The following is a 13,992-nucleotide window of genomic DNA, read 5'->3' on the forward strand; positions in this document are numbered from 1 at the left end:
GGCTTCCCTAGTGCATATGAGGGTTTTTATGTTTGTTTTGTTTTGTTTGACCTGTGTCAAGAAACTACGCTCGTTGGCCTAGTGTAGGGAACCCCACACCTCAGACTAGAATGAGACTGCTTCCAAACTCTCTTAAATGTTACGAGGTTTTATTTAAATCTGTTTTCAAAATAAGACATAAAAACACCCTCTTAAGCTGGACCCTGTGTAGCTCTAATGTCAATGCTGACATGAAGAAGGAGGAAGTTGCAGTGGAAGCTTGAGTCTTGTGAGCCGACCGCTTTCTGAAGCTTTTGGAGGGAGTCCCTTTCCTCTGTAAGGGGAGGTGAGAACAACAGACAGTGCTCTGCCTTCAGAGATCCAGGGGACTGAGCCATCTTCAACTTTGGATTTCAAGTCCCTTGTCCTGGGAATATATTCTCCATATTGTGGCTGCTGATTTAAAAAAAGTTAGTGACTAGAAGAATCAAGTTCTTGCAAATGAGCTGTATTATTAATTCAAATAATCTGCAGGTGCTGATGGTATTATGTGCAAGGAAATTCATTAAGGATCGGAGAGCCTCAGAATATATAATGAGATATGCTGTTATTGATGATGATATCTTGCTGGAATCTTTATTCTTAAAGAAATCTTGAAGTTGCTAAGTATAGAATTAAATAGTTTCTTGCGTAGTTTTATGCCTATGCCAATGTAAAATAAATATCATTAAGCCTGTAGTTAGTCTGACAAAGAATGGTCACAGGGAAAAGTACAGTTATGATCTCCTTTTTTAGGTGTGTTTCTCTTTAATTTATGAACATCTTTTTTCCTGAGACCATATCCTTTTAAAACCACTCACCTAATGATTGTGCACCGTAGTGGGTGTAGAGACTGACATTCTTGGGAACTGCTGCCAAGTAATATCCAAGCCCTGTGAAAGAAATGGCAAGCTGCCAAACTTCATTAGAGGGATTATACCAAAATCAAAACAAATTATTCTTTCCTCCTCCAATTTTCAGTTGTTAACTTTCATTTTCTTCTCCTAGTTATTAACTTTTTGCCCTCTAAAAACAGTACACTTGCCTGTTTAGTCTCAAAGTTGTGAAAGTCTTAATTTCTTATCAAACAGCAGTAAAACTAAATCACTAAAACTAAAATCCGTATGACCCGCAAAGCAGATGTTCCTGGAGAAGGGTGGAATTTTTCTAAAACACTTGAACTACTCTAGCTTCATTTCCCTTAAAACCAACAGATCTTAATGTCAAATGCTCTGAAATATTCCAATTCATAATGTTAAACCTTCTCTTTCAGCTGACTGAAGATCATTATATAATGCTGTCAGTAAGAATATTTTAAGATTGCAGCTATTTTACAGGTTAAAAACAACAGGGATCAAGTTGGTACCAGTGAACAAGAATAAGGCTTGTTGTGCATCATTTTTTTTCTCTCCATTGTGGCTGTTTTCAGCAGCTATCTGGTACTATGATTTCCCTTAAATTCCCTTAACTGTATTGTTAATATTGCATAGGAAAGCATGTAGGTTATTACTGGAATAAAACAAAGCATTTCTGTGTTTGTAAGAGCAATTTCAGTGTTGCCTCATCATAAATATCCCCCATTTCTGCAATGGTCCCTGTTCTACAACCACCCTGCTGTTCACAACCAGATAAATAAGAATTTCTCTACTTCTGTCTCCCTTTCTCAAACTGCAGTCTGTTACATTTCCTCTGTCTTCTGATCTTCTGCACATGTATTTGTGGCTGGCTTAGACTATTTGTGCCTTTGCCAACACTGGCATTTAGCTTAATTAGCTCTCTTCCCTTCATGAGCTTTGCCTCTCATGTATTTATACAGAAATTATATTCTGTAAGCTTGGGACAGTGCTGAGTTTCCTGTAATTGTATTGCATAAATTTCAGTGGAGAATAAAACTTGTTTGGAGAAGTAGGCAGTGTCTGTAGGGCTGTAGCTTGTCCCTCTCCTTGTCAGGGGCACTGGTAATGCCTAATTGGACCTCCCAGAGTGACAGGTGCCAATTCTGTAAAGCTTTCATTACACCTGAAGTTCTCACTTGGCTTCCTCGCTTCCAAAAAAAAAAGATTATTACTTCCTAGGCATGGGTGTTACGGACAAACTTAGTTACCTCTTTTCTGAGAATAATGAGTTTCTCAGCAGAGGCAAACTGTTATATCGCACACTTCTATTTATCTGTCTTCCTCAGCTTCCTGTTGCCTTAGGTCTTGACTTCCAACTCATCCTGGCTGCTAGTGCTGATATGTTGTAGCACATACTGAAGGAGTAATGTTAGGAAAATGTGTAGCTTTCAAATGCATAAAACCAAACCCTCTTATTTATAAGAGCCTATGGGTTACTTGTAATTGAATGTTTTATGGGATGATGACGTACACAGATGAGAGCTGCTCATCAGCCAGGCCTGCAGGGTAATCGTTCGTTCAATTGGAAGGAGTTGGCACAGACACGGATGCAAAACCAGTCAAAAGTGTAGGACCAGCTGTGACCTCCTTCCTCTTGTTAGAAGGCATTGGCTGGGAGAAAGACTCGTCTGAACAAAGCTCTGGTAAGCTTAGCTCTACTGTACAAGGAGCACTTGAAAAATAATTTTGCATTGTAAATTTAGGGCATTACTGGGCTGATGTATGTAAAAGGAAGCCTAGCTGGCTTGGATGGAGCAACTGACTGTCGGGTTTTGCTGTTCAGTTTCTGATCTTGCTGTTGAACTTAATCCGTCAGTCATGCCAAACTCCTCCAGCCTCTTGCCTCTCCCTCATTACATCCCATATGTATGCACTGAATAAAAGCTTAAAAATCTAAGCTGTGATTATGGTACCTTATAACATGGTACCTCTTAATGTTTGGAACACACAGTATTACAATTACGATTCCCTTTTTGTATTTGGGAGAAGGCAGTAGGGGGGGAAAACAGAGCTCTGTGTAGAGCAAACAATATCGTCTGTGAACAAGGTGGGTTTTTTATGACTTGATTATGTTGTAGAAAAATCTGAAGTTTAAATTAAATGAATTAAGACGTATAACTGCCCATGTAGGTTTTGAGAAATTTTGTGAGAAAAATGGTTTGGATGATAGCTGGTCCTAAAGCACTTGGGAGTTGTGAGTGGCTTTTGAGTGGAAAAAAACTCCCGTTTCAAGCCTCCTTTTTGTTTCTTTTATTGCCAAACCGTAGAAACTTTGATGCATGAATTACATAAAACATAATTTCAGACTTCTATTTATAACAAGGATGAGAAAACTTTTATGAAAGGGAAGTTTTTCATGTAGCTTTATTTGAATTTAAGGTTTAAGAAAAAATTTGTGACAAATATCCCAAGACTCACAAATGTTACTCTGCAACATAAGGTGACAGGTTTTCCCCAGGAACCAGTCAGTATGGTATTTCTATCCATTTTCATGATTTAGTCAGTCTGGATTAGTCAATGTGGATCTTTAAGTCTTATTTGACACTTAAGGTCTCAAAACTTTTCCTGAAAAGGAAAACTTCCCATTGAACTTAAAGTAGTTCCAAAAGAAATGTTGAGACCTCCTGGTTCTTTTTGGCATGTATACAAACTTTAAGAAAAACTATTTGTCAAAAAAGGAAAGCAAATGAATTAAAATTGGGGGTGAGGGGGATTTGGAGTGAGGGAGGGTATTGATTTTTGAAATTTGGCCTTAGATCTATAACAAATACTGTCCTTTCAGCCAGCAGTTTTCACCTTCTGTACTTGGAATCAGTGTTTGCAATCCTTTGCAGAATGCTGGTCTTGCACTAATGTTTATCAGCAGCTCTTACAAGCTTGGCCAAGTACAGAAAGAGGCTTTCTTGTTGTTTGTGCGGAGACTAAAATCTACTGTAGTTTCATTTTTGACTGGTATGGTGCCAATGACTAAAGATTTCTTATCATAGTGAAATGTGATACAGAGTTTGCACTATATGGATGACACATTAAAGAAGAAAAAATCTGATTATTGCTAGTTTCTTTTAACTGCTTATCCAGTGAGATCGGGGCCACTTTTTCAAGTACTCGGACATGCCTTAACTGAAGCATCACGTTGTTCGCTTTACCAAGGAACCTAGAAGGGTCTCAGCTGCGCTACTTAATCCTGGTTAGGTTTTTGGTCATAAACTAGGGTAAGAGAAAAAAACAACTAAGAGAATGCCATGTAAATCTGAATACAGGATAAATGCAAGTGGATTAGTGGAACAGAATTCACACAGGAGTCTCCTCTGAAGTGTTGGGAGGAGAATGAGATCCAGTTAAGCCAGACATAGGAAGCATGTTACACTTAGCAAAAAGACCTCTGTGAAACTAATGTTTAGTCATGGAACAATATTGTATGATGTCTGCCAGGAAGGGTTTGGTTGAGAGCCTGTTAGGGCAGGTGGTATCTTGCACCTGCCTAAAAACAAAGCGGGAGTTTGAACTTTTTTGCAGAAATTGCTCTATTGAATGATGATATCATTGATGTTTAATAGAAGGGCATCTTGCTTTGGCCTTCCAGAGACCTGTGTGGACAATCAGCCCTTGCAAGGTGTTACTCGGTTGGGGAGGACTGAAGTTCTGCTTCCATTATTTTTATTAATTTGAATACTGTGAGATGTGGATGAAGCCTGCAGCTTGTTTTGTGAATGCTGTCCAGCTATTTCTTTTAGATCTTCAATTTAAACTGTGAGACAAATATAACACTCCTCTCTCGGCCTTCTTTTAAAAACAAAGGAAAAGACATCGTAAGATGTCAATCCTACAACAACTTTCTTACAGACTTGATTTACCTGAGGCAAGAAACTTGCCTGATGGACAAGACGAAAACCTTGACGATTCCAGTTTAGAGCTGTTCAGGTTTTGTGGTTGCAACATAATTTTTGGTGCCTATTGGCAGACGTGCACCTGCCAGTCAGTCAATGTGCAGGGCTTTGAATTAATACTGCAGAAGCAGACTGAGATGCTAGGAAGAGTGTTTCCACACATGGCAGTCAAAACTGACATCCATATCTGTTTATAAACTGAAGAACTCACGTGCTGGATTCTCAAAAAAATTCAGAATTTTTATGTTTGTTGGTGGCTCTACAGTAAGCACTTTTTACTTCTGTATAATTGTGGGATAAACTGCCATTTTCTAAATTTGTTTTAAAAGACCAAAGTTACAGATAGGTTGTTTAAAGTATTGGCTGCTACAAAAACTACATGGAACAAAATTTCTTTGAAGATCATGGAGAAGATAAATATGACAGCTGAACATAATCACATTCAGAAGTTTGTTTGTGTTTTTAAGAGATATGCATTAACCTGACTGGAGATACCTTCCCCATCTGTAAGAAATGCTGTTATCTTTAGAGATGAAAACTTCCCTTTGAGTAGTGGCAGTGCCAATATATTGTTTTAATCTCCTGGTTGAGCTGTTTCCAGATTTTGTGGCCGCAGAGGCAAGCACAAAGACTAGTTGCATGAACAGCGCTCATGAGATCCCTGCTGTAGAGGCAGCCAGATGGTAATGTTGTACCGCAAGGACCTGGAGTAGACACACACAAATCTAAAAGGTCATGGTGATAGCTGCCTAATGAAGAGAAATGGCCAAAAAGATGGTCTGCTTCTCTTCTGTTTCCCACCAGGTTTGACACTAGGGATTCTTCTTTATTAAATTCATGCTATTTCTTTTTTCTTCTTGGGCTTTGTTACATTCATGGTGCGATTACTCTGAGTCACTAACAGAGACTCTAGTGTAGACCCAGCTGACTTTCCGTCCTCCTCTGAGGTTTTTTTTTTTTTTTTTTTTTGGCTGTCTGGAACCATGGTCTATAAAATAGAGGCAAAACAGTGTTTGAAATTATTATTCATAGATGCAGGTTGATTTGAATAAAGCAATAAGCCTTCATGTGACTGCATGACTTCTGATTCCACAAACTCAAGATGCTGCTATAGAAATTGTTTTGCTTTTATGTTCCATATGATGGTGATTAGGGCCTATATGGGATCATATTCATGTCATAATTATACATTATCAGTGGTAAAATGCTGTGAATAAGTGTCTGAGGAAAATAATCTCTTAAAGCTGGTGCAGTTTGAAGTAGAATACAAGAAGCTCTTAGAAGTGATAAATGTTTTTGTTACAAATAGACAAAGTCCTGCAGAAAGAGTCATTGCACCAGTTGAGGACACACTCCCTAAGTCTCGGATTAGAGCATGTAAATTCCTCTAATACATTCCCAGTCTCCTCCCATCTCGTTGCCAGAACATGTTGCATTTGGCAGGGTTCTGCAAACTTCCTTAGGATTTTTCCTCCGGGGTTAGTGATGACTGCTGCCTTTCTGATCTGGAAGGGGAAAGGAGCCTTTGAAGACTTAGAGTGGGAAGACAGGTGTGGAGGGCAAGGCATGCAATTTTGTAGGAGTGGAGTTGGGTCCAAAAGTTCAATGGCTTGTACTCATGGGATGATCCTTTTGTTCTCTTTAGCTGGTGACTAGTCAAAGCTGGCGTCCTAGAAATGTGCAAATGCTAAGTAAACCAGCATGGCAAGCTCATGATTTTTAGCCCAAATGTGTTTTTGAGGGCAATCTTTGTTTAAATAAACAAAACCCAACTTCAAGCCCTTGTGAAGAGAGTTCAGAAACATGGTCCAAGTCTACACTGGCAGAAGGTGAACACCACAGGTGGAAATAGCTTCATGTTGGGCTGCCTCACTCTATCTGCCTCTTTGCATTAAAAATCTTTGCAAGCAACAATGAACTTTTCTTCAGAGATACCTGGCTTTTGTCTTTTACATATGATAACCACAGACACAGATTTCTTGTGTACTTTTGAATATAATCTCAGTGCCTGTGAGTAGACATTTTTAACTTTACATGGTTGCATGGTAGATGTTCTTGATTTCCTTCCCTCCCTCCTCCAAATTGTTCTGCTGACTTAAAGGAAAACCTAAAATGCAGTTATCATTTATTTTTAAATTTTGCACTTGAATGACACTTGATTCTGTCTTTTAGGGTGTGAGTCACTGTATTGGGCAGGAATATATTTTCATGACCACTTTGTTCAAGAAGCCTGTAAAACAGGTTTGACTTGAAGTGACCATTTGAACTTCACAAAGTAGTTTAATCTCAGTGAAAAACTTGTTTCTTTTAATTTAAAAAAATGCATACATAATCTACTTCCCTGATCCCTGATATTAGAGCTTGTTCTTCATCTCCTTTTTTTTCTTTTTTTTTTTTAGGGGATGTTTTGGCTGCTCCTAAACACTGAATATGCTGGGTCAGTGAACTGTTACTCCAGGAAGCAGAGCTGAGAGGACAAGCTCAGAGGACATCACTGAAATGGCAAGCAGGAATGCAACACCTTATCAAAAGCCTCTTATTTAGGGAAGCATGCACATACTCTACCGCAAGAAAGCAAAATTTGGGGTTCTTTATACCACTGACTGTAACCTTGTCCAGGTTTCTCAGTGCTTGCTGAAGAAGACTTCTGTTCTTCTATACCTTTAAAAGGGACTACAGGACTATCCTCCTCAGCAGGATTTAAGATTTTCCTGGACTCTTCCCCCCTGCCCTTCCAAGATGATCGACCTAAGCTTCCTAACAGAGGAAGAGCAAGAGGCAATAATGAAGGTGCTGCAACGGGATGCAGAGCTTAAAAGAGCTGAAGAAGAGAGAGTCAGGTAAGGGATCGAGCACCCTCGGCTGTTCAGGGAAGATGTACACATGTGGTATACCAAGTTATTCAGATCATGGGAGAAGATTAAAACAGTTGTTCCTGGGGCCCTCATATTCCACACTACATATAGTTTGGAGTTTTTTACCCTGGGCTAGATTTAGTGTAGTCCCTGGATGGAACATCCATACCTTTCTAATGGTTCAATACTGTCCAAAAGGCTAGCTGCTGATTTGGACCCTTACAACCCCGTAAGAGTCCAAGCATGCTCGGTGTGCATCTGAACAGAGCTTCTGGCTTAGTTTCCTCAGAAAAGGGCTTAGTCTGCAAGCATCAAAACCTCTGAAAACTGAAGCAATGTGTAGTAAGTGGGGGTGACTGGGGGATTTGTTTTTAGAAAGAGCACTAGTGCCCCAGACCAAAATGTCAGTGTAGGTGCAGCCAGTGATATGTCTGAGTGAAGAAGTTGCCTGAAATATGTGGAGCATTGGAGCTGGAGCCAGATGAGATACAAACACTATACTCCATGCTGACAGGAGTCCTTGCAGTCCCTGGTTAATGCAGAATACTGCTCTCTGTCTTCCCTGTGGTGTCAAAGAAGGAGCAAATAGTTGTTTGGAAAGTTGTATTTGGAATGTTTTCTATGCTGGGAGGTTTTCCTAGAGCTACTGTTAGGGTAATTGCTGTTATTATAGATGTATGATTGAAAGCAGCATTGCCCAGGTGACTTGACTTTGGGTAGGTCCCCTGCACCAGTACAAATAGCAGCTTAATTGTGGCTTCAGCTGTTATAGATAGGTAACTGGTCAAGACTGAGGATTTTAGCAGTCTGTCTTTTTCCTCGTGTGAAGGAAATTATCCCAGAATGAGAAATGGCAGAAGAATGAAAAAGTATCCTTAGATGCTGACAGGTCAAAATTTTCTTGTCTCTACTGTAGATACAGAAATATGAGCTTTAATTCTGGAATGGCTTGAAGTAATGCAGGTACCCTGAGATGTGAGGAAAAGCAGTAGAAACAGCAGTGCCAGGTCTGAAAGTGCTCAAGAAAAGTAATTGTAGACATGAATTTGAAAATAGCATCTGGGGAAAGAAATACTCCCTGGCACAGCAAATCCAGCTGTTAGTGGTGGTCTGAAAAGTGCTGTGGACAAGTTTTTTTGTCTGCATAATTTTGATTTTTTGCCATTTGTAATTCTAGTTCAAGAGGGTGTGGTGGAAAATGCAAAGGACTGCAGGTTGTATATCCTATAATCAGCATGCTTGTTTCTACAATAACATCTCTCTTCTGGTTTCTGAATATACTGACTTTTGAGAAGTTGGAAGCTTATATATGCAACTGATTTTTCGGTGTAGATAGGACATGTTGAACTTGCTTTTTATATAATATATATTAAAAAAAAATTACCTGAATTATATCTCCAGCCAAAGTGATATAACTATTTAGTTTGAGTATTACAGCGTTGCAGACCTGGAAGATTCCAAGAACTGGGGCTGAATGTCATCATCCAAACATCACACCCTGACAAGGTGTTATTTGTATGTGCATATAATGGAAGTCTTTTTAATGTGATCTTTTTCCTGCTAGAAAGAAATTCTGAGGTTTGAAGGGTGTTGAAATAATCTGTTCCATCTGTGGAATCCGTGTGTCGCGTTCCTGGAGCACGGACAAACTGGTAACACTACAGACTCCTCTTTGAGCAACTTCCTGGTGGAATTTTACAGATCACCTGAGGAGATCCCTTCTCTGCTGACAGCTCCCACTGCTGCTCATCCACAGTAAAACGCTGCCTGTTAGACTGGCCCATGCAGCCTCTTTAGGCTGTCTGCTTTCACTCTCATTTTTTGAGTGCTGTAACAGGCGTTCAGCTCCTCCTGCTGCTCCTCTTGTGCTCCTCTGAATGAGGCTGATGGTTTCGGGAACAGTGCATCTGCTCCCCCTGTGACCTCTGCCCAGCTCCATCCCCGAAAGGAAAGGGGATATTGACATTTTCTTCTTGCAGGCAACAGGGAGATGAAGAAATCTCAGATTACAAGAGGGTGTGATGCAGGGAAATGAAAAGACATTGCATCCTTCTTTTTCTTGGGACAAGAAGATACCTCTCTCTGCTTCATTTCCCCAGGAGAAGTTGCCAGCCCCGAATGGCAGTGCTGCTGGGAAGGCGGTTAATGGCATAAAACGAAGAGCTGGGTGAAAGCTCGTCAAAACTAGAAGCTGTTTCTCATCATGTTGCTAATTTTTTTTGCTAGCATCCTTGTTCCTGTCCGGGAGTCACTGATATACCCCGCTCCAGCTTGGTTTTAGGCATCAAACAAGTGAATGGTCTAAGCACGTAACTGAATTTCCTGGCAGCAGCTTTACCGTAGCCCCTAACTCTTCTTACAGTTTCATAGTTCAGAATCACCACAGTTCAGGGCCCCTTCTGGTGACAATAACATGGGACAGAAATACGCCTGTGTCTGAAGTTCTGGATTGTGGTTGGGAGACTCTTCTGTGGTGGCAGTGGCTTGCCCCTGGCACCAGCATGTCTGAGGCAGAAAACTGTTGTGGTTGCCTCTGTGGCAGGGTTCCCCGCTGTGGCTACCGGGCCTCCCCTTCCCAGCAGAACCTCTTGGAAATGCTGTCGTGGGCCGTGCTCACGATTGTTTGCTTGCTCTGTAAATTGAAGAAGGCTAACGATAGGGAAATTCTGATGCAGGGTTGTTTGTGTGGTGGGTGGTGACTGCCATGTGCCAAACCCCTTTAATACATATGTTGGTGTGGCGCTACATATCTCGGAAAGCTTCAGGGAAAGGGGTCTGATTCTGCTGGGTGTTATGTACACTGAACTTTCCTACGATGTTCAGTGGGAGTGGGCTGTTGTTAAAAACCCTTGTGTAAATAGGTTTGTTTTTTCTTTCCCCCAGTCAGCTTTAGCAAATACCATAGTCACTTCACAAGGCAGTGTTCCTTATGTTGTAGACTGTGTCAGAAGGAAGCATGTTTTGGTTTTTTTAGGACGGGAGGTATTTGGGGTGTTGGAGTGAGCTGAATGTGGACACTGGGGGAACTGGTCTAACCATTGCAATGTCAATATGGCATTCGATGACTGTCATCCAAACACATCCATAAATCTTCATGAAATGCTTTCCTGTTAAATGTAACCGTTATGGGAGATGCATAACAGAGGCAGTGTTCTTGGTGGAGGTGCTTTTGAACATGGATGCCAATTCAAGTTTAAAGGGCTGATTGAACATGTAAGAGTTCAGAGCTTCTGTGTTAGAGGTGCTGTCAAAGCTAACCCTCTGTTTCCTGAAAAAAAGTACCCATTTTTCCTACTCTGCTCCAGGCTTTATCTTCCAAATGTAGAAATCTTCAGTGTGTCCTCAGTACCTGAGCTGGCATCCACCCGAATGAATTGGGCAGTACATACCTCAGAACTGTTTTTTTAGTGTCTGCATAGACTGGTAGTTATGCACCAATTACATTAGCTTCATGATTTTGAAGGATTGTTTGTCCTCTTGGCCATGCAATACCTAGAAACTCTTTAAAGCTGAACTTCTGCAAATATGTTTATTCCAGAAGTTCTCCACTCCTTTTTCTTATAAATCTCTTGGTACATATGCACAGCTTCATGATTAAAGTATGGGTATCTATAAACGAATGAAAAAATAGCAAGATGTGCATGGCCTACAGGCAAGGCGAAAACACAGTGTGTTTGTACGTGCTCTCTCCTTCTGTCCTGACCAGTACACAGAACAACAGCTTGTGCATGTAATTAATTTACATCTCTTAGGCTGTGTGCTGTCCATTCTGATCTGAATTGCAACTTTTTGGAAAGCCTGCTTGGGCTCTGGATCAAGCCCATCAGGACAATAATATTGACTTCTCTAAATTTGGAGCTAAGGATGTGTTAAAATTCTGTCAGAGCATCCCCTCTAGCAACGCGATTCTGAGGTTCCTCTGGGAGGACTGGTGTCATACTTAGGTCTTGGTGGTTTTTTTATTCAAATTAGCCTAGAAATAAGCAAGTGAAGCTAATAATAAAATAAAGCCTACAGTTCTTCTGGAACTGATTAAAAAAAAAAACAAAAAACAAACACACAAACAAAAAAACAAAAAAACCACCTCCCTTTGCAGCTTATTAAATTCTTGTATTTTTAGGACTCAGGCTTGGTAACAGGCATGGCTTTGAGCCGTACTGGGAACTGGGCTGATACCGCGTCTTCCCACCATTGATTGTTAGCTAATCTAGTAGTAGTGGATGGATTATTTGACTTGACAGTGCTTGTTGGGAACAGCTAGTGAAGCAGGGTGGAGTTTGACTATTTTGTGTGGCAGAAGAATGCATTTAGGGAAAAACTGAGAGCTAATACGGCTTTTTAACCTTTAAATTTAGTATTTCCTCACCAAGTATGGTTCTCCCTACAGTAGAAAACGTACTTTTATAAGGTCCCTCTATGGCAGTACAATTCATGCTCATGCCTGAGACTATATATTCTATGCCTGAGGGCCAAAATGAAACCTTTGTCTTCAGAACAAATTAGTCTTGATATTGTAGGTAGCTTGAAATCCTAAAATGCAACCTACTCTGTAACACAGCGTCAGCTTCTTAGAAGTGCCCTTGCTGGTGGTGTGAATAAAGCTGTGATGCAGGCTCTTCTGCTCATTTACAGCTGTTTGTGTACATCCTGTGGGCTGTCACTCGATCAGGGCTGTTTTTATGCTTCATCTGCCTGCTTTTAATGCCTGTAGAGCGCTGGTGTCTTTGTGTTTGGGCAGATCCTGTGACAGAAAGCACATCTTTCTAGCAACCTACCCTTCTTGGATTCAAGTCACCTTGCGCTGCTCTCCCAGGCTGACTCTGATACCAAAGGTGTATTGTCTCAGAGGAGCTGTTCCTTCGTTGCAAAGGCTTTTGTTTTTCTCCTTGGCAGGTTTGTTTTGGTTATATATGAAGAGGGATGGGAGGCCATTGGGAACCTCTATGCAAATCCTTTAAAACAAACAGAGAAACCAAACACTGCAAGGCTATGATAGAAACGAAAACAGTTGAAGTTAGTGGAAACTGTGAAGGCTGGCAGACCTTGACAGATGCCTACCTCCTGTACGCTGTAACCTCAACAGTCAAGCTACAGGTTTCATGAATGTACTAAAATTATGCTTCCACTAGGTAAGAAATGCCCAAGTAAACTTATATGTTCTGTGTCTGTCAGAGGAATATCTAATTACATGATATATAATATATTACTTGTAAAATGCACTCTCAAGCTTGAAATAAGCTTCAATTAGTAATAGGAAGATAAGTCTGCCTGCAGGTGTAGTAGTAGAAAAGCATATAAAAATGAATGATTCCATCTTCAGGATGAGATGTGTATAGAATTTAAAGGAAATAAGAGGATAACATATCTGTCTGCCCCAAATATGGCAATCTTCTATGAGGAGATGATATACAAGGAAATGATATGCAGCAGGGTTAATTTGGCCAGTGTGTTTCATGGGCACTTGCTCAGCACAGAAGTTGGGATTGTGGTTCAGTTGACTTGTCTTACACCTACAAGTGTGTAATTCAGTCATTCTGATACTTCAGGCCTGAATTTGTCCGTATCTTCCCTTTCCACGTCGGAAAAAACGTCACTGTCTGATTTGTCGTGAGGGATCATGCTGGCTGCAGCGTAGTTAGTTCTCCAAGGATCCAAAAGCAAGATGCTAACTGAGTTAGGTTTACTAATAAATCAAACACCTCAGGACAGGGGCAAAAAGGAAGAATATACAGGACAACAAACAGAACTGTACTGACTTTTTTTCCTCATGACCTTGGCTACTTTTACCTACTCAAAAACTCACTATCCAAAGAGACCCCAAAGGCAGGGATTAGAAGGGATGTTGCTGACCGGACTGATGACAGGGATGGGGAGAGGTTACATAATCCCATTGGTCTGCTTTATTCTTCCTACTAAAACCCTCAACCAGTTTAAATGGCTTTATTGCTTATACCAATCAAACAGTAAGATGGTAAGATTTTTGAATCTCATGTATGTACGTAGCTATCCATATCCCCAACTCAACGTATCCCCAGTGGCCCTTTATAAATCTTTTGGGTGTAGTTCTCAAACAAGTACCAGAACAGAGACATTTTTTCCTATGCCTGATTTAGATATGTGCAGACTAAAGAAACATTGTTCATACAGAGTTTGATGTTTAAACAGTTACTCCTTTTGCCTTGTAAAACTTTTATCGTTTTTTCCCAATCTCATAGAGGGAAAAAATTGAATCGGCATGTCTGACAGTTATAATGCCACCTCCTAATTCCTTTTACTCCTGTTTTTGCATTATTGCGGTACTACAGAAACTTTATCTTGCTTGTTGGTGTCTGGAAG

The 13,992-nt window shown here is 40.5% G+C and overlaps 1 protein-coding gene across 2 annotated transcripts in view; it reads left to right on the forward strand.

Moving 5' to 3' along the window:
- Positions 1-13,992, forward strand: part of SYTL2 (synaptotagmin like 2) — a 58,973-nt gene that overhangs the window by 4,975 nt on the left and 40,006 nt on the right. Inside the window, exons 1-2 of one of the 2 annotated variants that reach the window (XM_067315559.1) lie at positions 2,533-2,557; positions 7,201-7,641. In XM_067315559.1, coding sequence (XP_067171660.1) covers positions 7,541-7,641 — 101 coding nt within the window. In that variant the 5' untranslated portion in view covers positions 2,533-2,557; positions 7,201-7,540. Of the gene's footprint in view, positions 1-2,532; positions 2,558-7,200; positions 7,642-13,992 lie in introns of those variants that run through there. The other variant, XM_067315486.1, reaches the window with a different exon arrangement.

Source organism: Apteryx mantelli, chromosome 1 (genome assembly GCF_036417845.1).
Source record: "Apteryx mantelli isolate bAptMan1 chromosome 1, bAptMan1.hap1, whole genome shotgun sequence".
NCBI classification, from domain to species: domain Eukaryota; kingdom Metazoa; phylum Chordata; class Aves; order Apterygiformes; family Apterygidae; genus Apteryx; species Apteryx mantelli.